Raw genomic sequence first — 24,928 nt, forward strand, 5'->3', positions numbered from 1 at the left:
TTTCTAAACTATTTCTTATAATAGAAATATAATAAAGAATTTTAAAAAAATATATATGCATTTTATGACCTGCCTGGTCGACCAGACCCAGTGACTGACTTGGCCCAAGCTAGGTCCTGGTCTGCAAACTATGATTAGTACAATATCATGTTCTATTTCAAGGCTTGTTTCACAAGGAAACATGGATATGTTTCAACAGGGGCCATTAGAGGAAGATATCATTCTAATCTACCAATTTGAAATATCAATCATGCCTGAAACCACAATGTATCCAATGAAGAACTTACTCCAGAGTCCAGATAAATCATGTGCCAGGCAGGATAATCTGGTTTCTTCAAGCTCAAGGATTGCTGGAAAGAGAACACTCCAACAGATGGTGAGGTGGCTTTCAGTTTTATCACACCAGCAATTTATATATTTCAACACACTTCATAAAATAATCCAAAATCAATCAATAATTTTGTGGTATATACATTACTTGATGGCAACAAAAAGAACAAACCAGTTAGAACATCGCATTGAAAAATCCGAAAATGCTAGTAATCCTAGCTCTGACCTCTTCATGCAGACACATCATTTCCCTTCCAATAAAAGGGAAGTGCTTGATAGAAGAAATGACACCTCTTCTTGTGTTGCCGACCCGAAACCTTGCCATCTGATTCTACCAAATCTGTCAAGCAGGAAAACATACCTGCAGGGCAACAAAAAGGAGTGTTTTCAGATCCAATCCCCCTACACTGGAGAAATACAAGGCATTTGGAATTTTACAGGAACAATACCCAGTAAGAAGGTTCAATATCTTTAGCTCTTTTCTGAAGTAATAGTGGTCTCCAAATGAATAAACAATTTGTCTCTGAAGAGCATAGTTACTTGCATCAGTACTTGATTTCCGCATTGTCCGGAGAAGTAGCTTCTTTACTAGAGTCAGTGATAGAAACCAAGAATCTATAAGCGATACCTGAAAATATGTATGTAGCTCTTCTATTTACTCAAAACAAGTACAATGTGCAGAAGATGGCAGAAGACGTGCGTATAAAAGATGAGACGAGCCATCATACAAAAATGTGCATGCTTATTGTTAATAAAACCATGAAATTTTAAAAGGTGCAAATTTACTTCAGAATCCACATTGCATTGCATTGCATTGCATGTACAATTCCAGAAAAACAGATATCTTTGAGGAACACGCAAATTTTTGGTACTCTGGTAAAAAAGAATGAATCAGCATGCAAAGGAAAAGAAAATATCTGCTACATATGTTTTCAATGAGTGCCATTCAATGTGCACTTTGTAACAGGAAACAAGGATTATGAAAATCAAAGCTCAGTTTCGGTGTCCATATAAACAATGTCATGAAGAAAGACTGAAACTTGAAAGAATATCAGAAATTAGGAATGCCGTTCTAGTATAGTAGTTTATACAGAAATGAAGGTCATGACAATGCATTTCCGATGTGATTATGTAGATTTATCTGTATATTAGTAAGCATAGATTTATCAGTAATTGTTCTGAACTTTCAGTGTGCAATTTTGATGTGATTATTTTAGTAATCCGTTATCCAATTTAAAAGGTATTCTCAGAGAAAGGTGTGGCATTGTGATGGACACTGAATCATACACAAATCATAGAAATATCACATATATCATTTTTGCTCTATTTTGATTTGTTTATCTGTGGTCAATCAGATGGAAACTACAGTGCTGGTCTCAAACCTTTGGATCGATTTCTAGAAGCTAGTGTTCTCAATACGAGTAATGAGAACCTAACACAAAATGCTAATAAATGAAATCCTCATAAAACCCATAGTGGGTTCAGACATACAGCAATATTAGACTTTTAGAGAGACAGGATTGTCAACAAATAAATTAAATAAACACTTGGCTTAACGAAGAACACAGGCTCCAGAAGACCCAAGTGCTAAGGGCAAAAGACTTGGAGATGAGCAGACCAACAATGGCAAAAGACAAGCTGGTCCATGTTTTCACTGAGATGCCAAAAGAGATGTAATGAGAAAGCAAACAATCATGCATGCAACCAATTGTGAGTGAACAAACATGCCGTCTTTGTGTTCACCTCGTATAACCGGATATTTTCTGAAGCGCAAAAAGCATCTAAAAAAGGTGCAGTCCATGATTCAATCATCGCCTGTTTAGAAGAAAGAAACGAAATGTTAATATCATTCATAAGCAAAATGAGTGAGCTCAATCACCAACACAAATATTATAATAGATAAAAATAAAGGTCTGTGGATGTGATGAGTAGTGAAATACCTTAACATGTTCATGGGGAACAGTTCTACATGGAACAAGGTGAGTTTATGTAGATGCCATCAACGTTTTCAGTATCTTGCAATATCACTGATATATCCTATGATATACCTGTTATCCCAGCTGGGCGATACAAAACCCAGCTTCAATATCCATTTTCCATGGTATCCACACTCTCTCTTTATGAATTCTTAATGTATCGTGCAATATATTGATACCGAGTGTGATATCGAAAGGGATAAAAGGAAACCAACACTGTTCTGTTTGCTAAAGCTCAAAAATTCACAAAAATCAATTTTTTTGCCAAAAAGAAAAAACTTCTTCCTAGTATATTATAAAGTGATTTTGAACAGTCCACTCTACTTTATTTGAAGTAAATCTTCAAAATTTCTCTGAAATCACGATCAGAAGCTTCTTGGGGCCGGATTTTAAAATATGTGTATTTTTCAGTTTTGATTCTTCTTTTTTTTTGTCAATAGTGTCAAATGGTAAGAAATCTATTACTCTTCATGTTTTGCATGAAAAATTATGGATTTGGAGCTTCGATTTCAATATTTGGGGCGAGATGGGTCGAGTTGTGGAAATTTTGGGAAAAATCGAAATTTCCCCAATTTTTTCCAAATTGGTTGCAATCTTAGTGTCCAAACACAAAATGAAACATGTATATAACCCCATCTACACATTGTTGGCAATTTACAGATTTTTTAGGAAAAAAAATTAATTAAAAATGTTTAAAAAATATTTTTTTTTTGAAATCCACAAGTATATTTCTTGTTTTCTACTTCTTTTTCTTTTGAATGTAATGCCTATGTTTCCATACATATCTTCTTACATTTATAAATTTTATGAATTGACTATGAATATAGTTGCATTAGTTCAATCAAATAGCGGATAGATTAGGACCTTATACAAAGGAAACCTATTATGTGCACTTGTTTTTTCTGATTTTTTTTTTGTAAGTGTGTATTAGTGTCTTTTTTAACAATCCCTGAAGTTTCATTGAATAGTTCAACCAATTTCACAATGTTTCCCCATGTTTCCCAACAACAATAATAAATTATGCGATACAACTGATACATCCCATGTGATAATTGATATGTATACACATCCCAAGGGTGCGATACATTATGTGATAATGATACAAAAAACATTGGATGCCATGTGCACAATTTTTGTAGGGTAAAGGAAGATTCTACAATCATTATCATCGTAGCCTCACCACAGCTATTAGGGGTCAACTTTATGAAACTTCTTTCACCAACTTTATGAAACTTCTTTCACCAATCATTCGAAATAGGAACTCTCATGATTTTTGCTTGTAAAAATAATAATAATAATAATAATAATAATAATAATAAATAAAATAAAATTTTGACAACTGGCTACCCATCTGAAAGCAACCCTCCACCCTAACTAGGGCCTGGCTGGCACATCGCTAACAAGCTAAGATTGAGAATAGCATGGGTCCCATGTGTGTATTTACAGGCATTGGAATGTGCCCCATGCATCCATAAACATGCTTGCAATTTACACCCACACAATCAATCCTATGACTAGAACTGTACACGAACCGAACCGAGTCTAGCTTGACACAACTCGGCTCGGTTCGGCCAACAGCCTATCTCAACTCGAGTTCGGCTCGGTCCTCGAGCCTGACTGGCCAGCTCGGTTCAGTCAATAACTCGGGTCAGCTCGAGCCAAGTTCAAGCTCAAGCTTTCGAGCCAAGTTTGAGTTCAAGCTTTCGAGTCGAGCGTTTTCTTTTTAGTTTTTCTACGGGCAGGCCCTTTTTTATATTATATATAATATAAAATATAATATATTAATTAAGTTATATATATAAATAATATTATATATTAAGTTATAAGTCAAGCTGAACCGAGTCAAGTTTAGGCCAAGCTTCGAGCCGAGTTGAGTCGAACTCGGGACAGCTCGAGCTCAGCTCGAAATTCTTTCGAGCTCAAAAAATCAGCTTGGCTTGGCCCAAACCCGACTTCGAGTCAAGCCGAGTTGAGCTTATCCGAGCCGAGCCGAACGAATTAACCGAGCTAGCTCGGTTCGTGTCCAGCTCTACCTATGATCATGGTTAGTGCACCAACATTTTTGGGTTTTGTTCTAGGCATTTTTAGTCATTAACTGACTTTCATTATGCTATCTAGCTGCACTCAAAAGTGAGGATAATATTATTCCATACCAGATTACCTCTTCTCAACCATTGTTCTTAAATCCCCATCTCTTCCAAGGTGTTGCAATGTTACAAGAACAAGAAACATCTAACAGAGAGACTATAACAAGTCAAATCTTCTATAAATTAGGGTTGCAGGCACTGAAATCTTTTAATCAACGAATGTAGCAGCCAATTACATAACGCATGTAAGAGTTTTGTGCTATCATTGCCGGTCCCAAGCACAGATAAAGGGTTGCGTCAGGTTGGCAACCGGAATGAAACTTTCGCCACCACTTTCAACATGAATCCTGACAATATAATAGCCCTTGATAGAGTGGAATGGCAGAAAAGCATCTGTGTAGCCGAACCCAATTAATTGTGTAAGTGCTAATATTCTAAGCACACATGTATTTGTCAAATTTTGTAGACAAAATACGGTATGGATCTTCAGCACACTTCAGTTCTCTACAACACTTCAAGAGTGCGACTCAACATCTTAACAATAGAAGATTCGGAATGATTTCAAGTGAAAGATTAAGTGTATACCAACCTACAAGTAAAAATGACCTTAGAAAAGACCGTAGGATATAGTGCTTAATCATGGCTTTTCAAACTTTAATTTGTGAAAATTTTATATGAAAAATTTGAGGATGTTTGGCCAACCCAACTTCACCTTTGGCCAGCCTAACTTAGCTCAAGTCAACCCGAGATCAGCTTAGTTCAAGTTTCCAGCAACTTCAATTGTAAAATCAGTTGGAAGTTCGGCCAACCCGACCCTAGGTTCAGCTAGCCAAACTTAGCTTGGGTCAGCCCGAGGGTGACCCGTGTCAAGTTTACAGCAATACGATTTTTCAGATTTCTGGGAGCTTAGGCCAGTCGAACCCTATATTCGGCCAACCGAAGGCTGCTTAGGCCAGCCGAATTTTTTATAAAATCAAATCCTATGAAATCTGATAGTCATTGGAGCAGTATCGTGGAAATCCGGCTAGCGGAAGCAATTCTTAGGCTAATCGAAGATCCAAATCCTTTGGCCATAAATAGAGACCTTTTCTCATTGTTTTAAATACGAAAAAATGAGATAATTCCTCCTCAAACAAAGAGAAAAACTCTAGTCCTTTCCAAGCTATTTGTGTAATAATTCTTATTTTGTTTATAGCTTATTCAATTCCCTTCTCAAGTAGATTTAAATTCAATTATAGAGTAAGTTATACTCAACTTGATATTAGAGAATTGAATATGCAGCTTTTAGGGTTTTATTCCTTGAGAAATTATATATCCCTATATCATTTCTAGTTGAGCATACATTGATTCATCATCATCCAAGAAAGAGGATCGCTGCATTGATTGAAGCATCTACAAGACTTCATTAGTATCTTCGCATCGATAATTTGTCTTCAAGAAGTATTTGTTTTTAGAATATTACTTTCATTTTGTGTTTGTTGAGATTGCCCGGAAATCTCATCGGGTTGTATAGTGGTTAGCCCGGGAAAATCACTTGAGGTTTTATTGTGGTAAGCCTGTGAAAATCACAAGAACTATAAGGGGTTGTTGAGGTGATCCTGTGAAAACCTTAAAAATAGTAGAAAGCCCAAATTACGTAAAGTAGTAATTTTGGGAGTGGAGTAGGTGTTAGTTAAACACCGAACCACTATAATTCTGTGTATTGTGGTGATTGATTATCTTATTATCTGCCTTTATCATTTTGAAATATTGGATTCAAGGACGTCGTGACATAAGGTTGTCCTGTTCAATATCTGTTGCTATTGAAAATTCATTTTCCGTGATTGATTGTCATAAATTGGTTTACTCCTATTCCCAACCCCCCCCCGGGACATCTGTAGCTCAACTTACAAATTGGAACAAGGTTTAGATGACGACAATGGCAAGAGTTTTAACATCCATCTAGTAGGCATCACCCTGCTCAGTTGCTCCTTTACATGGTACCAAAACACAGAGGCATCAACGGATAAGCAATACCCAATCCAATGTACATTTTGACCCAAGATATCAGAGCTCTCTTGCTTTGCTCCATGAATGATCTAAAACTTGTATGAATTATTCCCTTGTTTCCTCTTTTATCTTCTACTTCTTTTCTTAACAAATTTTCCACAATCACGACATTTAGCTGGTAATGGTCTTGAGGCTAACTTCATTGAAACATTCATGTCCTCTTTGCTTCTACTTATTTTTTTTTAACTACTTTTCCCAAATCCCAACCTTCAGCTAGTAACAGTCTAACAAACCGCTTCATTGACATATTTATGTCCTCTTTTTGCTGCCAAAAGTTGATTCCTTGGATGAGTCTGTGACGTCTAGACTAAATTCGGTAACCAATTGCGTATACTAATGCACCCATACAAATGTCTCCTAAGGTACTCAAGGATTTGCTTTGTTGGCAAAAGATAATAGTTGGATAACCACAATAATTTGTTAGTTATTGGAAAGGCAGAAACATTAACAATCCTCAAGCTCCAACTAACAAACCAAGCTGAGGCGTGCATACAAAGGAGATTATCAAAATCTGTAATCCAAAGCAAAAGGTCCATGGGAAACCTAAAGCCTCCAGGCCCATCACAATTTTTCACCAAAGAAAAGAAGTCTTGAGATAATCAGTACCTACCATACCAAGGGAAGAAGACACCATCTGGAGATGCAAGATATTTGGATGAAGTATAATAAGCATGTTAGTAGGATAGACAACAAACCTACCATATATTGTTGTACCATATATTACTGTAATTAAGGGCTGTAATTAGGGGATATAGATGCTACTGTTATGCTGTAATTAAGGGCTGTAATTAGGGGATATAGATGATGTAATTAGGGGATATAGATGCTGCTGTTATGCTGTAATTAAGGGCTGTAATTAGGGGATATAGAGGTTGCTGTTATGCTATAATTAAGGGATATATTGTAAGTAGGGAAAATGATTTCTATATAAAAGGACCACTCGATTGAGGGTCATTGAGCAAATCTGGCATGGTATCAAAGCCACTCTCTGCAACCTTGTCTTTGGTCCAATCTTCATGGTTCTAGGCTCTGGTTCTCTGGTTCCTTGGGTGCGGGTTTTGGTTTGCAGTTTTTTTGGTGCATTTCGAGAGATTCTAGTTATGGCTAACAACTCCAACTCAGAAGTCTTTCAAACTCGGTTTACAGGGAAGAATTATGCTGCCTGGGAGTTTCAGTTTCAACTTTTTGTCATGGGAAAGGAGTTGTGGGGTCATGTTGATGGGAGTGATCCAGTGCCTACCGATCCTACGACGTTGGTTCAATGGAAGGCGAAAGATGCTCGCGTGATGACTTGGATTCGTCTATTGATCCACTGCTTATACTCAATTTAAGGCCGCACAAGACGGCTAAATCAATGTGGGAGTACTTGAAAAAGGTCTATCATCACGATCATTCCGCTTGGCGATTTCAATTGAAAACTGATCTTGCTTCCTATTCCCAAGGTACACTCTCTTCAGGAATCTTTCTGTGGTTTTCAGAATCTTTGGGCTAAGTTTTCCGACATTGTGTATGCCAACGTGTCGACCGAGTCCCTCTCTGCTGTTCAAGCAGTTCATGAAGTTAGCAAAAGAGACCAGTTTTTAATGAAACTAAGGCCAAAATTCGAGTCTATTCGCTCCAACATGATTCACAGGGATCCTTCACCATCTCTTGACGTGTGTTTTGGAGCACTTCTTCGAGAGAAACAACGTCTTCTTACTCAATCTTTGCTTCCACAAGAGAATGCTGTCGCATACGCTGCTCAAGGCAAAGGGAGGGTTCGAGACATTCGTACAGTTCAGTGCTACAATTGCAAAGATTATGGGCATATTGCTGCCCATTGTGCTAAAAAGTTCTGCAACTACTGTAAACAGAAGGGGCACATCATCAAAGAATGCCCAACACGTCCTCAAAACCGACCCGTGAATGCTTATCATGCTACTGCTACTGGCCACACTTCAGATGGGGTAACCAGCACTCAAAATCTCACTCCAGTGTCATCTTCCACTGCTGCTACACCTGCCCTTACACCAGAAATGGTGCAGCAAATGATTGTATCGGTATTTTCCGCTTTAGGGCTGCAAGGTAAGGGTACTATACGTACTATACCTTCTCAATCTTGGCTTGTTGACTCCGCTGCATCCAATGACATGACCAGTTCTCCTGATATGCTTAGCAATGTTCGTAAGTACACTGATTCTTCTAATATTCAAGTTGCTAATGGCCATCGTTTACCGATTACTGGGGTTGGTGATATCGCACCATCACTTACTAATATTTTTGTATCACCTAGGCTTTTTATGAGTCTTATCTCGGGTGGACAATTAGTGGATGATAATTACAATGTTCAGTTTTCTCGTGATGGTTGTCATGTGCAGGATCCGGTGTCGGGGAGGACAATAGCGAAGGGGCCTAAAGTTGGAAAACTGTTTCCATTATACTTTTCCATTCCTAGTATCATTTCTTTGGCATGTACTACTGTCTCCAATAATTGTGAAGTATGGCACAAACGTTTAGGCCATCCAAACAATGTTGTTTTATCTCATTTGCTGAATTCTGGTTCGTTGGGAAAAAAAAGATTCTTCTTTGCCTCATGCTTTGTCTTTTGATTGTTCTACGTGTCAAATCGAAAAAGGTAAGATTCTTCCCTTCCCTTCTTCAGGGAGTAGGGCAAAGAATTGTTTTGACCTTGTTCATGGTGATGTATGGGGCATTACTCCTGTCATTTATCATGCTCATTATAAATATTTTGTGACATTCATAGATGACCATAGTCGGCATACTTGGGTATATTTTCTACGCTATAAGTCTGAAGTCTTTGATGTTTTCAAATCATTTCTAGCATATGTTGAGAATCAATTTACCACTAGCATTAAGACTTTACGATCTGATTCTGGTAGAGAATATATGTCTCGTGAATTTCTTGAGTTTCTTCGTCACAAAGGAATTGTTTCTCACCGCTCGTGTCCTTATACGCCTCAACAGAATGGCGTGGCTAAGCACAAAAATCGACATTTGTTAGATGTTGCTAGGACCTTGTTACTTGCATCTTCTGTTCCTCCTAAATTTTGGGTTGAAGCTTTAGCTACAACAGTATACTTGATTAATAGGTTGCCTTCTAAAGTGCTAAATTTCGACTCTCCATTCTATCGTCTGCATAAAGAACACCCTAGCTTTCTTGACTTACACACTTTTGGCTGTGTCTGTTTTGTGCATCTACCTCCGCATCAACGTCACAAACTCTCTGCGCAATCTGTGAAATGTGTCTTTATGGGATATAACTTATCTCAAAAAGGATGTGTGCTATGATACTTCTTCCAATAAATTTCATATATCTCATAATGTCGTTTTCTTTGAGCATCAATATTTCTTTTCTACTTCTATTACATCATCTCCTGCAGTTTCTGTTCTTCCTCACTTTGATGATTTGATGTGCCCTCCTGAACGCTTCAAGCCTGATTTTGTGTATGAATGTCGTCGACCAACTCTACCCCTTCCTGAGTCTGATCTGCCACCTGGTCCTGTTTTGCACCCTCCTCGACGATCTGGCCATACTTCTCATCAACCGGATATGTATGGTTTCCCCCATACCTCCTTCACGGCTACCTTATCAACCGTGTCGATTCCTAATTCCTACTCACAAGCTGATAAACATGAGTGTTGGAGAAAGGCTATGCAGGAAGAACTTCAAGCTCTTCAAGAAAATCAGACTTGGGACATGATCCATTGTCCTTCTCATGTCAAGGTAATTGGGTGTAAGTGGGTTTTTTCTTTAAAACTTTGGCCTGATGGGTCTGTGGACCGTTATAAGGCTCGTTTGGTTGCCCTTGGTAACCGCCAGGAGTATAGGGTTGACTATGAGGAGACATTTGCTCCTGTCGCTAAAATGACAACTGTGCGTACTATTATTGCCATCGCAGCCTCTCAGGGATGGTCCCTTTGCCAGATGGATGTGAAAAACGCATTTCTTCATAGTGATTTATAGGAAGATGTTTACATGACACCTCCTCCTGGCCTCTGCTCGTCATCAACGTCAAATGTGTGTAAGCTGAAGCGCTCTCTGTATGGTTTGAAACAGGCTCCCCGGGCTTGGTTTGATAAGTTCCGAGCTACCTTACTTCGATTTTCTTTCATCCAAAGCCAGTATGATTCTTCGTTGTTTCTTCGAACGACTTTAGGTGGTATCGTTCTTCTTCTATTTTATGTCGACGACATTGTCATCACTGGGACTGATTCTGCCATCATTGATCAACTCAAGCAAAATCTTCATGATTCATTCCACATGAAGGATCTTGGTCCTCTCCGGTATTTCCTCAGTTTGGAGGTTCAGTCCGATTCCTCTGGGGTTTTCCTGCATCAGCATAAATACACGGAGGACTTAATTTCCTTGTCTGGTTAGCAGGACTCCTCTTCAGTGGATACCCCTTTGGAAGTGAATGTCAAGTATCGACGTGAGGAGGGGAATCTCCTTCCTGATCCCATGGTGTTTCGACAATTAGTTGGTAGTCTCAATTATCTCACTTTTACACGGCCTGACATCTCCTTTGATGTCCAGCAAGTCAGTCAATTTCTGCAATCTCCTCGCCACCTTCATCTTGCTGCAGTCCGCCGAATTATTCGATATTTTTGAGGTTCCTCTCAATGTGGCTTGTTCTTCTCTACTGGTACACCTCTTCGCCTTGTGCCTTTTAGTGATGTTGATTGGGCAGGATGTCCTAATACTCGCCGGTCTGTCACCGGGTGATGTATGTTTCTTGGTGATTCACTTATCTCTTGGAAAAGTAAGAAACAGGATCATGTTTCCAAATCTTCGACCGAGTCTGAGTACCGCACCATGTCGGCAGCCTGCTCGGAGATTATGTGGCTCCGTGGCTTACTTGCTGAAATAGGTTTTCCTCAGTCTACTCCCACTCCTCTTCATGCTGATAATACGAGTGTTATTCAGATCGCTACCAATCCCGTCTATCACGAGCGTACCAAACATATTGAAGTGGACTGCCATTCTATTCGAGAAGCTGTTGATACTCGGGTTATCTCTCTTCCACATGTCTCAAGCGATCTTCAGATAGCGGACGTCTTCACCAAAGCTATGACACGACTACGTCATCAATTTCTTGTTAGTAAATTGATGTTTCTTGATCGACCAACATCAATTTGAGGGGAGATGTTAGTAGGATAGACAACAAACCTACCATATATTGTTGTATCATATATTGCTGTAATTAAGGGCTGTAATTAGGGGATATAAATGCTGCTGTTATGCTGTAATTAAGGGCTGTAATTAGGGGATATAGATGCTGTAATTAGGGGATACAGATGCTGCTGTTATGCTGTAATTAAGGACTGTAATTAGGGGACATAGATGCTGTAATTAGGGGATATATATGTTGCTGTTATGCTGTAATTAAGGGCTATAATTAGGGGATATAGATGTTGTAATTAGGGGATATAGATGCTGCTGTAATTAGGAGATGTTATGCTATAATTAGGGGATATAGATGCTGTTGTTATGCTGTAATTAAGGGCTGTAATTAGGGGATATAGATGCTGCTGTTATGCTGTAATTAAGTACTGTAATTAGGGGATATAGATGTTACTGTTATGCTGTAATTAAGGGCTGTAATTAGGGGATATAGAGGTTGTTGTTATGCTGTAATTAAGGGATATATTGTAAGTAGGGAAAATGATTTCTATATAAGAAAAGGACCACTCGATTGAGGGTCATTGAGCAAATCTAACAAAGCAAAGGAAGCCATACCCTACATCACTTCGGTACAGCATTGAGCACAGCTCAGGTACAGCATTTTCGCTTAAAATTGAAGCACTGGAACTGACATGCACTCATTTTGGAGTGTTCAGGTAATGTAGCCCACGGCAGATCAACTGTAGTCCAAAAACCCAAGCAAACGTAGTCCAAAATCCCAAGTTCTATTCAAACTTCAATAAATCCGTATCAAAGGTGGATATAAGTGTAATGAGAGTGCCATCAACATGTGAGACATGTTCAAATAAAAGGAGACCTTTGATATAGATATTAAATATTATAGTTTTTTAGACTAATAATTCATGCCTTTAATTGTAGTAGTTCAAATATCAATCACTGAAATGTCATTGGTATTTGGAATACACTTGGGGACCTTTAATAACATGTCCATATAGTCATCATGATCAATGGTCAACATCAATATTGGCTTTTCAGGGCACACAACACTAACAACCTTATCCCAACTTATTGGAGTTGGTTACATGAATCCTACTCCGCCACTCCACTCTATTAAGAGCAAGCACGAAATGGCTTACAAAATACACTATAATAATTTGTATCCCTATTGTATTTCCAAAAGTGCATATAAATTATTGAAATTAGAGATTACAAATTATCTACAATAGAAAGATGGTTGTTATTGGGATTTTTTGTAACCAATTAAAGGTTATTGAGTAGAAGATTACAAATTGTAGAAGTCTCTACCACACTCTTTATATCTAAGGAATAATAGGAAACCCTGAATGTATGGTTTAGAGGAAAGATGATGAAAATGCTTCGTAACTTTTTCATATTCCAATTATTCTAGCACAAAACTGCTAGCGAACATGAGAGTTAATGTTTAATCTACTGCCACACTAAGCAAGAACCTCATATTTAGTTGCAACTTACACAGAGAAAATAAAAACTACCACCATGTATTCTGTTCTGCTATGCATTGCAATTGAAAATTGAATATTTAACGCACCAGCGGATGAAGATAAATCTTATTAAAAAAAAAAAAAAAAATTTCCAAACCTGAGAACTAGCTCGAAATGAAAGGCATATTAAGGATGCTGAGGGAATAGCCATTTCAGTGGTGTCAACCTCACAATTTTCAGAGCTAATGGGTAGTTTAAGACTTCTACCATTTGAGAAGTTCACTTCTAAAGAAGGAAACTTTACAGCCACCATAGCAGGAATAATAGTTTTATTTGCCATTGCAATCTGCACAAGTCCAGATCAATTTTATTAGAATAACAAATTTACACTTTTAATAGAAAGTAATGTACATCCTGCACAGAAGTCGCTCGATGGAAAACAGGTATTGAGTAGAAGATAAAACTGGTGAGTAATTATTCTAAGTGGCAAGATGCTACGTGTTGCATACACAAACAAGTTATACCAAGAACTTTCAGTTTCTTGGTGGCATCATCTAAATACATCATATGATCTCAATAGTGCCAACATTAAAGAGCTTTCTTTTCTTTCTTCAGCAAAACAATCAAACGTCTATGGTTCCTAGATATTACAAAGTGCCATACCATCTCATGTCTGTAAAGGCCAACGCTCACGTTGTATCCATGTTTTACCCCCTGTTATACAAAAGGGATTTATCAACTTCAGATTACTCTTACATCCACCTTAGAGATATTTCTGGCTATCATTGGTTCTAATTGATGTGATCAGTCCTGAATTTGCAGGATCTGTACAGTGGGGGTGCACTGTAGGGTTTACTTTTCTTAGGGCCAGTTTGGAACATGGGATTAAGTGAGATTAGGTGGTATGGAATTGCATTTGGTCCAATGTAAATTTCATCCGGCATTTGGAAGAGATGGGAAGGATTTGATTAATAGTATCATATCATCTAGTAACAGCAGGAAATACTGTGGGACTTCTGATGGATTTTGAAATCCACTACATGTGGACCCCATGTTGACATATGTGTTTTATCCACGCCATCCATCCATATGTGCCCTTTAAATTATACGTGACAATCAAGTTGCATATGCATACAGATGACCAACATCAGTTGTGAAATCTAGTTCGTTGATTACAATTCCACAATCCACCAAACATAGGTTTCACTTAATACAGTGTTCTTCCCGAAGGAAGAATGTGATCCCAAACCTGGAATTGGACAGTCAAAATACCAAGGTAATTCCAGACATAATCATTGTGCAATAATGGTGTTAATTCCACCTAATGCAATTCAATAACATTTAATCTGGCATTCCAAACAGGCCCTTACAATCTTAGCAGACCAGGTCTACACAATGTTCTCTCTTTCCCAAAGCATTACCTCAAAGCAAAGAGTATAGAGTCAACGTCGACATCAACGTCAACGGCATGCAGTCATTGAGGGGGGACATCCTACTAGAATCCCTTCTACCTTTAGACTACCTTAATTTTTTTTGTTCTTTCTTTTTCTTTTTCTTTTTCTTTTTTCTTTTTTCCCTTTTTTTTGTTTTGTTGGGGGGAGAGATGACCGTGCTACAAGTGACAGAGTACAAGGAGAAGTTAATGCGGCCAACGCATAGCCTTGAGGATGTACAGGAGGTAGACAAGTATGAGGATGGTCCCACTTGTAGACGCGTTGTTGAAGAATCATTACATGACCAGTGGGATAGGGATCAAATGACATGGTGGGAGGGAGGTGAGTAAACCCACTTTTGATGGGCCTATGCGAAGGGTTAGTGCGGAGTGTGGAGTGAGGGACAATAGTCGGGGGGAGGTTTTGGGAGTTAGGGCACAATAGTAGCATGCAGATGCTGCATAAAGAGGGGGGAGAAAGTAGAAGCGATTAAAGGAGTTGTAGAGCAGGGGGTCCGGAAAAGGGTGGTAAATTTTATTTCAAAAATTTGCATTTATGATTGCATCCCAGTGAATGCAGCTATAAGACAGCACTTTAAAAATATGATTAGTAAAGTGCAATGTGGGGGTGAGGATTTGGCGCCACCAACATTTTTCGTATCATTATTACGTAATGTATTGCACCCTTGGAATAGGGATACATATCAGTTATCACATGGGATGTTATCAGTTGTATCCCGTAATTTATCACTATTGTTGGGAAACATCGGGAAATTGGTCGAATTTTTCAATGAAACTTCAGGAAATGTTAAAAAAAAGACACCAATACACACTTAGAAATAAAATTTAAAAAAAAAAAAAAAAAAATCACAAAAAACAAGTGCGCATAATAGGTTTCCTTTGTATAAGGTCTTAATCTATGTGTTGTTTGACTGAATAATTGCAACTATATTTAAAGTCAATTCATAAAATTTATAAATGTAAGAAATGCACGGAAACACAGGCATTGCATTCAAAAGAAAAGGAAGCAGAAAAATAGGAATATACCTGTGGATTTTGAAAAAAAAATATTTTTAAACATTTTTAATTAAAATTTATTTTTTCTGAAAAATCCGCATATTGCCAAGAATGTGTAGATCAAGTTATATACATGTTTGATTTCGTATTTGGGCACTAAGATTGTAATTGATTTGGGAAATTTTGAAATTTTTTTAATTTTTCCCCAATTTTTCGCAACTTGGCCTATCTCCCCCAAATTTCAAAATCGAAGCTCCAAATCCATAATTCTTCATGATTTTCCATGCGAACCATTGGACACTATTTACAACGTATAAAAACAACAGCAACAAAAAATGAATCAAAACTCATAAATACACCTTTTAGAATCTCGCCCCAAGAAGCTTCCTATCACGATTTTGGAGAAATTTCAAAGATTTTCTTTCAACAAACCAAAGTGGACTAGTTGAAATCCCTTACAATGTACTAGGAAGAAGTTTTTTTTTTTTGCAAAAAAAATAAAATAAAATAAAATAAAAATAAAAATAATTTTTGTGAATTTTTAAGAATTTTCCAGACAAAACAGCACCGGTTTCCTTTTATCCCTTTTGATATTGCACTCAACATTGATATTTCGCACTATACATTAAGAATTTATAAAGGGAAATTGTGGATACCCTGAAAACTGGATATTAAAGCTAGGTTTCGTATCACCTAATTGGGATAACAGATATATTGTGGGATAAATCGGTGATATTGCAAGATACTGAAAACACCGAGTGCCACCCATGCCACGAGAGATTATGGAGAAACACTTAGACGACGAGGTCGCTAAGATGTTGCCATTATGTTGACAAGTTGAGGCCATCATAAGAGGTGTATAGGGTCACACTGATGTGTGACAAGTGGACAAGACCAACAAGAATGTTCGTCATAAATTTCATGGTCTATTGTAGGAGGGGGATTGTATTCTTAAAGTCCATTAATGCAACTATTGAGATTAAAAACTCAAGTTACATCTATGAGTTAATGACAAATGTAATGAAAAACATTGGGAGGGAGAAAACATTGTGTAGTTTGTCACGGATAATGGGAGAGCATTTGTAGAGGCATGAAGGGAGTTAATGAAAAAGTACAACTTGTACTAGACCTCGTGTGCAGCTCATTGTATAGATTAATGCTTGAGGCAATAGGAGATAGGCCTTCAGTGAAGAGTATGATTGCCAATTCCTGAGCAATTACAAATTTCATCTACAACCACACTTGGTTATTAGTCGAGATGCACAAGAGGTGTGGTGGGGATCTAGTGCAGCCTCAAGCAATACAGTTCGCCATATATTTCATTGCCTTTGACAGCGTCCTAAAACACAGGAAGGGGTTGAGAGAGCTCTTCAGCTCTACGGAATATTCCGAGTGGAATTAGAGCAGCAAAAGAGCAATAGGGAGGATCGAGGTAGTGGGTATTCTGGAGCCCATATATATAGTGCTAAGGATGGTGGATAATGAGACATCTATCGATGGGCTCCTTGTACAAGGCGATGCGGGTAATGAAAGATGCCATAAAGGCTAAAGCACCTAATTCATATGAATGGGTGCAGGAAACAATTGATGACCGCTGGGAAGTGACTCTCGAGCACAGGTGGGCTTGGGCTATGTTTGGGCTTGTCATAGATAGACTTGGGCTTGGGCTCTACAGCGAGTACTTAGAGACGTTTTTCTTGATACAGTGCATGACCCTTTTTCCGTGATGAATGGGTTAATTAGTTTAAACACTCTGTTAAGTGAGCTGTCTACAAAGTTGCCTTAGACATGCATGATGCAAGAATGCCCACTGGAAATTAAATACAAAGTGAGAGAGGAGAGAGTATTTTTTTAAAGAGGACAATGTGCCAGCTCCCTGAACTTAATTAGAACCATAAGCAATCCTTTCATGACCCAGGATCTCTATCTTATTACCAGAACTGTAAGCCTTTCTAGGACTTTGACTGGAAAGATTTTAAGCATCTATTTTATGAGAAATTTCATATACAATGAGCCATGCAAATGGAGGGGTGCATCATAATCCTTTTCTACTTACCGTGTTGTCCACAAGGAACCAAACGTGCCAATCAGGTTCAACAATCTGATAGATATCAGTTACAGGAAAGGCACAAGCCCTCCCAACATCACTCATGCCAAGTCAAAATAACAGCAACACTGATGATAGGTTACCATGCCTAAAAGCTTCAAACATTAAGCTTACGACATTGCAAGGATATCATGGTAATATTACTCATATGCATCATTGAGATGGAGAAACAAGAACATACATTAAAAAATGGTAAAACAAGAGCATAGCCCCGGATTAAATTGCAGCATACCTTACCACCATGTTTCTTCATCTCCGATATGTCAGCAAAGTATCCTCTATTCATTTCATCTGAGCTGTGCTAAAGCATGTGAAACATTTTCATTGAAGTTATTTTGGTGATAAAATTATTTTGAGACTAAACAACCTATAAACAACTTCTAGACACAAAATTTAAAAGATCTATACTTTTACCATCTTTAAACCTAAACAGATAAGATCTTGAGACACCATGTAGAGAAAACCAAGGGAATGACCACAGACCAAAGCATAAGGTAACAGATAATTATATGATCCCATTCAAATTGATGTAGCAAGAAAAAGCTTCTGGTGCTTCTTATTCCATTATAATGTTATCCTATTCAAATTGCTTGATATGACACTTATAATTTACGATTCGGATTGCTTATGTTAGTTACAAATACTACGTTGATGATAATTTCAATTCCTTACCTGAAAAATAAAATGATCAAATCATAGCCTTGTCAAAGCTATTTGGATCAGGTGGATACATCACATATTGCCAATCATTTGAAATATGAATTCTCACTATTGCTCAACCAAAGTTCAATGACAGCTGCCTACCAGACATCAAACATCCTCCTTTACCAGTTGGGGCATTGCAACATGGGGAATTTAGTGATCACATCATTACATGTTTATCAAATTACACCTGAGTTCTACAGTTCCATGAGATGGTGAATACACCAACTAAGATCTAAATGGATAAAGTATACCAAAGCCACCCCACGTTTATCCAGCCAGTGTTTCATGTGCTGACATACCAGCCAATATATCAACACCACATGGTGCTGATACAAAACACAGGGTGCATAACAAAAAGTTCCTTATATCAAAAACGTTTTTTTTTTTATACTGATTTTTTAATTAACGCCAAAGGCCAAAAAAAAAAGAATAACAAGAGAAAAGAACAAAGAGAAAACCCAGCCCCAATTACAAGGGGAGAACCCCAACCCAGAAAAAGAAACAAGTGATTAGACTAACCAGACATCCAATCCCTGATACAAAGATTAACCCTGCTAGAAATCCCTGAAGAAGAGGAACTCCGATTCCAAAAGCAGTGGTCATTCCTCTCGGACCAGATAAACCAAAGGACAGCAAGCATCACTATTTTCCATCTGGATCTTCTCTTTTCCCCATGCCAGGATTGAAATAGCCTTTCAATGGAATTTGGTGTCAACCAAGCAACATTAAAAGAAAGCAGAATGCAGCTCCAGACTTCAAAAGCATGGTGTCAGTGAATAAATAACTGATCCACTGACCTCATCTTTGAGGCGGAGGAGATAGACATTAGGAAGCACCAAAGACCTTTTGAGAATATTATAGATTGTTAGAATATTGTTCCTGCCAGCGAGCAACACGAAGGCAGCAACATTAGGAGGAGCCTGACTAACCTGCATTTGGGGTGAAGAACGGGAAATTAGAAGATAAGACTTCATAAAGAAAATCCCAGACTTGTCACGTTACCAGACAAGGAAGTCAAAAACATCAGGGGAAGGCAGCTTAGGAGACGGACCAAGTCCTCTCTCTCTCTCTCTCTCTCTCTCTCTCTCTCTCTCTCTCTCTCTCTCGGATTGAAACAGCCAACTATACAACTTGAAAGTTGAAACAAAACAAAGCCAACTATACAACTTGGAGAGAGGGAGAGAGAGAGAGGGAGAGAGAAACTAAACAACAACAGCCAAAGCCAAAACAAAGAGAAACAAAACAAAGCCAACTATACAACTTGAAACAAAAACAAAGAAATCTCTCTCTTTTTTCTTTTTTGCTTTTTGAGGATTGAACTTTATTAAGAGGGAGCCAAAGGCAACACAACAAGGAAGGAAAACAGCCAAAGCCAAAACAAAGCCAACTATACAACTTGAAACAAAAACAAAGAAAACACAAACTAAAAGCAACCCAACACACAAAAACCTAACCAACTATACAACTCAAGGCTGAGAAGACAACCCTGACTAACTAAACAAGCCAAGAAGGGAAGAAATGATACAACGATCCAAAAGGTTAAGACAAATCGAGCAGACTCCTATGTCCCGAAGAATCAAGTCCGACACCCTAGAAGGCGGAGAAGAATGATCCCGAAAGCAGCAGTTGTTCCTTTCTCTCATCACCCAGAGAGTCGCCACACTGCTAGACACCAAAGAGAATTAAAATATTTTCTTACTCCACCTTCATGCCATGCAAACAACATGCCAAGAACCCCTGGGCTGGATAAGGCTATGGAGGTGTCAAACAGCAGCTGTAGCATGTGCCACTATGAGACAGTTATGGTGACTGCTTATTAGCATGTGCCAAGAACCCCTTGTGTTGGTTGTATTTTATTGCTTTTATTGTATAGCATTTAAATTATATGAACTCAATTTTTATATAACTGCACCACTTATGGCCAACAGTGGGTAGTCTTGTGAACCTTCTCCACAAATCGTGTGTTTAATCAGCTCTTGAAGTTCTGCTGAAAATTCCCACAAATTTCCTAAAGTTTTCCCAATGTTTCCCTCAGATTGTCATACATTACGCTTCCCTTAGATTGTAATATATTACGTAATATATGCGATATTTTTTCAATGTTTACATATCCCATTGGTGTGATACATAGTGCAAAACAGATGCATAAAACATTGATGCCGCAAGGAAACTGTTACTCTTCGAATACCGTAAAAGAAAAAAAACAAATATACCATCATTAAGTAATTACCAACACGGAATTTTGTTTGCTTTAACAACCACAAGCAAGCAGAAATTTGGAAAAAATGGAACAACAAAATACCATTACTATCATCTATATGCTCTCGGAATATCCCCTTAGGGACATAGTTTACAGCGACAGAACAGCAAGCTTGTATGGAGAAGAGAAGGAAAAGGGAAGAGCCGAAGTCCTCTATACCTATGGCATAGTGTCAAATTCTGCCAAGCATCTTCTTTCAAATTGAGCTTTGTTCTAAAGGAGTTCCATGGCATGTCAATTGAAGATCTTGAAAATGGTTGGCCACAATTAATGCATGTGGGTCAAACTGGAAAAATACGCTTCATGGTGATGGTAACGATTCTCCATGGGTTCAAGAAAGCTAAATTTTCATGGTAGTTCAAGACAAATGATGGATATCATGTCCAAATAGCAGAAGTAAAATAATGTGATGGATCTAATCTGGATTGTCAACCACAAAACCCAGTAGTGCCTGATATTTACACGAGTCACATAACATTTACTAGCAAACCCTACATCCAACATCACATGTAAACAAACAGTGATAGTACTGGCGTCGACTATCAACAACCAAAGAGAAACAAAAAGCAAACAAATTGAAGCATCTCTCCAACTCCGTTAGTAGGAAGACGGATGTCCACTGCAAAAATATACGGCCCACACGGTTACAGCAATGACAGCAGAAAAACAAAGAAAAATGCCTTTAAACAGCACAATCTTCAACATAATTTAAACATAGAGTAATGGGTACGAACCATGTTGAGAAGCAAGCATCAACCTGCAAAAGCATTCCCAAACACCTTCAACCTTCATCTATTCTGCACCTCCTTTAACCTCTATAGGGTAGGATCTATGAGAATACCTTCCAATAATTTAAATAAGAGAATAAGATCACACAGAGCTTGTAAGAGAGATTTCGGTCCATTCCCACTATTCTTATGTTTGCCCCTCAAAGTGGAACAACTTCTACAAATTCTTACAATTCTTTTACATTTTATTTTGAGTTGTATCAATTCTCCTTGAGGATTTCAGTCCTTCCTTGCTATTCCCTCCTCCCTCTCTTTCGGTCCATCACATCCCTCCCTCATTTGGTACATCCCCACCGATCCCTCCCTCCCTTGAAGGGATTTCGGTCCATTATTAAGTTTTGAAATTCATAAAATTTGTTAACACTATATGCAAGAGAAGAGGTCATTCAAACAAAATGTGTAACGGATGTACCTATAGTGTGTGTGTGTGAGAGAGAGAGAGAGAGTGTGTGCATGTGTGTGTGTGTGTGAGAGAGAGAGAGAGAGAGTGCAAAGGCCATTTAACAACATGCGGAAAATTTGAGCAATAACTAGAACTTTTGTTGGAGAAATTTGTTTGCATTGGAGTCTTTGTTTTTTTAAAGATCACTTAAAACCTTTGAGAAACTAGGTTTCCAAATGGTCCTTTCAAAACCTTGGTGGTGACTCTCAAATCCTGAAACAGAGACTTCCTAGAGCTTCGCCCTTGGATCCAGCAACTAAACACTGGCAGCTTACAATGTCAAACCTTTACCATGTTAGGATCCCTTCTTTTTTCAATTGGAAAGCTATTTTATTGGAAAAGAAAGTAAAAGAGACAAAAGAATTTTACAAAATCAGCATGTGTTCCTGATTCTTTAAAGTAATGCACATGACCGCATAGAATTTGAACTCCAATAAACCACTTCTAGACACTTGCTAAAATGACCTCTTCATTCTTAGACAAAGTTTTTCCCTTCTAAGGGGCCTACCTACTCGCGGTTTTAGAGAGTGGGCGTTCAGGCAAGTATATGTCAATCAGTGAAACAAACCAGCTGACACACAGGAAAATCATAGGTGTAGAAAATGTTATGGAGTCACCACTAGCTGGATTTTGAGACTTTGGATCCTGTGGATGGCTAGAGAAACATTGTATTGACCTTTTAAATTGAAAGTTAAATTTTGAAATTTTTGAATCCAAAAATGGTCTTTTTTTTTCTCAAAATCCAGATGAAGGTCTCAGTGACAAAGAAAGGGTGAGGGAGGGCCATTGCACGGTCCTTATTTTATGGGAGATAAAATCTTTGACATAGGATTTCGCTAATCATCATCTAAGCAAAATCCCAACTAGTGGGGGTTGGCTACACAAATCTTGTACCAACACTTCACTCTATCAAGGACTATATCCTCAATTAAACGATAGGTCATGAAATCTTTTCTTACTGCCTCCATCCACATCTTTTCAGGCCTTTCCCTTGCCCCTATAGACCCTTCAACTTGAACCAACTCCCTTGATGCAAACAGGCCCAACCTTGCACGTGTCGCACGCCCGATCCAGCTCACGCAAATTCAAGCCCAAGCCCGAAGACCAGCCCAATCTAGTCCATGCTCTCTTTGACAAGTCAAAGATTGCTAGAAACATGTTGACTAGTCAAAGCCTTGAAAAGATTAAAGTGCAATCAATACCCATGCAACTTGGAAGTTCTCACACACCTTGGGACTCTTATACACTTTAGAAAGCACCACATGCCATAAAAAACGTGGAGATAGTTATGGCTTGCATTAGAATTTAGAAGCCAACTTTGTATTTACTTCTCTCACATATTTCCTATGTTTTTTCCCTTTTCCTATGCAAGCAATGTAGACCTTTGTGTATGTTTCTTAGTTGATGTTGGATTCATTTTTATTTGATATTTTGAATGAAGATCGGAGTTCAATCCAATGCAGGCATTACGTAGCTGAGTTTGTAGACCTTTGGGTTGAGTTTGTAGGCCATTCTTGGCTGAGATTTGTAGCTTTAAGCTACCTATTAATCAAACTTGCAGCAGTCTTCTTACTCTCTTCCTCTCTCAACACGTGTGACCTGGTTGTCTTCTCAAATCCTTTAAATCATCACTCCTAACTAGTGCAGTTTTTCATCCCTGTCACACATGGACAACCATCTAAGTCTATTTTCCTTTGTCTTATTACCAGCCCCTCATCTTAATCCACTAGTGGGAGTCCTGCACTCTCATTGCCAGATCCCAAGACCTGATGAAGAGGGTTGCGTCCGGTTGGAGCTGGGATCAAACTTTGGTTATAATTTTGGTGATGTAAAATAATAATAATAATCGATAAAGGATTGAAGTTAATAAAAAAAGATGAAAGGAAATGTGATGAGTCTTGAGCCAAACACTCCATCTTCAATGTCATCTTGCATTTGACAGAGTGTCCAAGCAATCTAACCATTGAACAGGACATCCAACGGTTGGATTGCCCCGATGGGCCCTCAATGAAACAGATCGCATCATTATTTGTAACCATGAGCAATCCATTCAATCTAAAATTATTTCACATTCAAGAAAGAACCAAACCTTCAACCTTTACTAAAATATAATTAACTTTAATGAACCGGTAGACAGTTCATGACCGGACTATGGTCAACAACACTACTGACTATACCTCGTCTCTCAGTAAGGAGGGTCCACTCTTCGAAGAGCATATCTTTCTCTTAATGGGAGTTCCAAGTATGGGTTTATATGGTTCCAATAAACCAACATTAAATTTTGAAACATCAGCAGCAAATCAATCTATCTTTCTCTTAATGGGAGTTCCAGGTATGGGTTTATATGGTTCCAATGAACCAAAATTAAATTTTGAAACATCAGCAGCTAATCATTCGTATCTCCTGGCATTGGAAATGATATTCTATTTTTGTTTCCTTATTGCTTATGCTGTCAAATCGCTGATTATACCCCTACATACATGGTTACCAGATACCCATGGAGAAGCACATTACAGTACATGTATGTTTCTATGGATGGCTCAAATTGCTGGTTACATCCATCAATTCTATAGGCTATCAATCATAAGGTTAGAATCATGCGATCATAGTAATTTTTCACATGCTAGTGGATGAAATGTGCTATGGAATTTGGTAAGGAATGTAGTGAAGTGAGTGAAATGAAAAAGAAAGGTGCAGAAATGCGAATACGTACATCCTAGCGCGCTCTTTGGCAATGGCCTCTTTGTTGCCCATCTGCAAAGACAAATCGGGAAATGTTCGATCCAACAAAAGCAAATGAAGGAAATAGATATATCTAGAGAGAAAGAGAAAAGGCGATGATGATGATGACGACGACGAACCTGGTAAATGTCGAGGAAGCGCTGGGAAGGCCTCTGGAAATGGGGATTGGAAGGGAGAAGGTGGTCAGGTTCATGTCTGGTAAGGAGGGATGATGGAGAAGCTACAGCTTTGAGAGTTGAAGAAAGAGGGTGGTTTTGGAGCATCAAACGTCTCAAGCTCAGCATCATGCTCTGCTACAGTACGGTACGCTTCCACACCTCTCTCTCTCTCTCCCTCTCTCTCTCAACCGTAAGAACGCGACTTTCCTCTAAAACCCCGCCTACAGGGATG

General features: G+C 38.4%; 1 protein-coding gene across 4 annotated transcripts; it reads right to left on the reverse strand.

Moving 5' to 3' along the window:
* Positions 1–386: 386 nt before the first annotated feature.
* LOC131253395 (uncharacterized) lies at positions 387–24,928 on the reverse strand. Of its 4 annotated transcripts, none has more exons than XM_058254364.1 (7): positions 24,658–24,927; positions 24,510–24,550; positions 17,834–17,897; positions 13,203–13,391; positions 2,074–2,145; positions 780–958; positions 387–691 (listed from the first exon to the last, which is right to left on the reverse strand). In XM_058254364.1, exons 1-7 carry the CDS (start codon positions 24,823–24,825, stop codon positions 574–576), a joined length of 831 nt encoding a protein of 276 aa, XP_058110347.1. In that variant the 5' UTR covers positions 24,826–24,927; the 3' UTR covers positions 387–573. The 4 variants fall into 4 exon arrangements, with proteins under 4 accessions (XP_058110347.1, XP_058110360.1, XP_058110370.1 ...); XM_058254377.1 differs by having other exon boundaries at positions 17,834–17,892; positions 24,658–24,881; XM_058254387.1 differs by having other exon boundaries at positions 17,834–17,902; positions 24,658–24,756.

The sequence above is a fragment of the Magnolia sinica genome, chromosome 1, assembly GCF_029962835.1.
Source record: "Magnolia sinica isolate HGM2019 chromosome 1, MsV1, whole genome shotgun sequence".
Classification (NCBI taxonomy): domain Eukaryota; kingdom Viridiplantae; phylum Streptophyta; class Magnoliopsida; order Magnoliales; family Magnoliaceae; genus Magnolia; species Magnolia sinica.

Coding starts and splice junctions, on each gene's coding strand:
- LOC131253395 (XM_058254364.1), bottom strand. CDS start 24,825: ATGATGCTGAGCTTGAGACGTTTGATGCTCCAAAACCACCCTCTTTCT. Junction 17,898..24,509: donor GCCAAAGAGCGCGCTAGGAT/GTACGTATTCGC, acceptor GCTTTAGCACAG/CTCAGATGAAATGAATAGAG. Junction 13,392..17,833: donor TGAAGAAACATGGTGGTAAG/GTATGCTGCAAT, acceptor GGACTTGTGCAG/ATTGCAATGGCAAATAAAAC.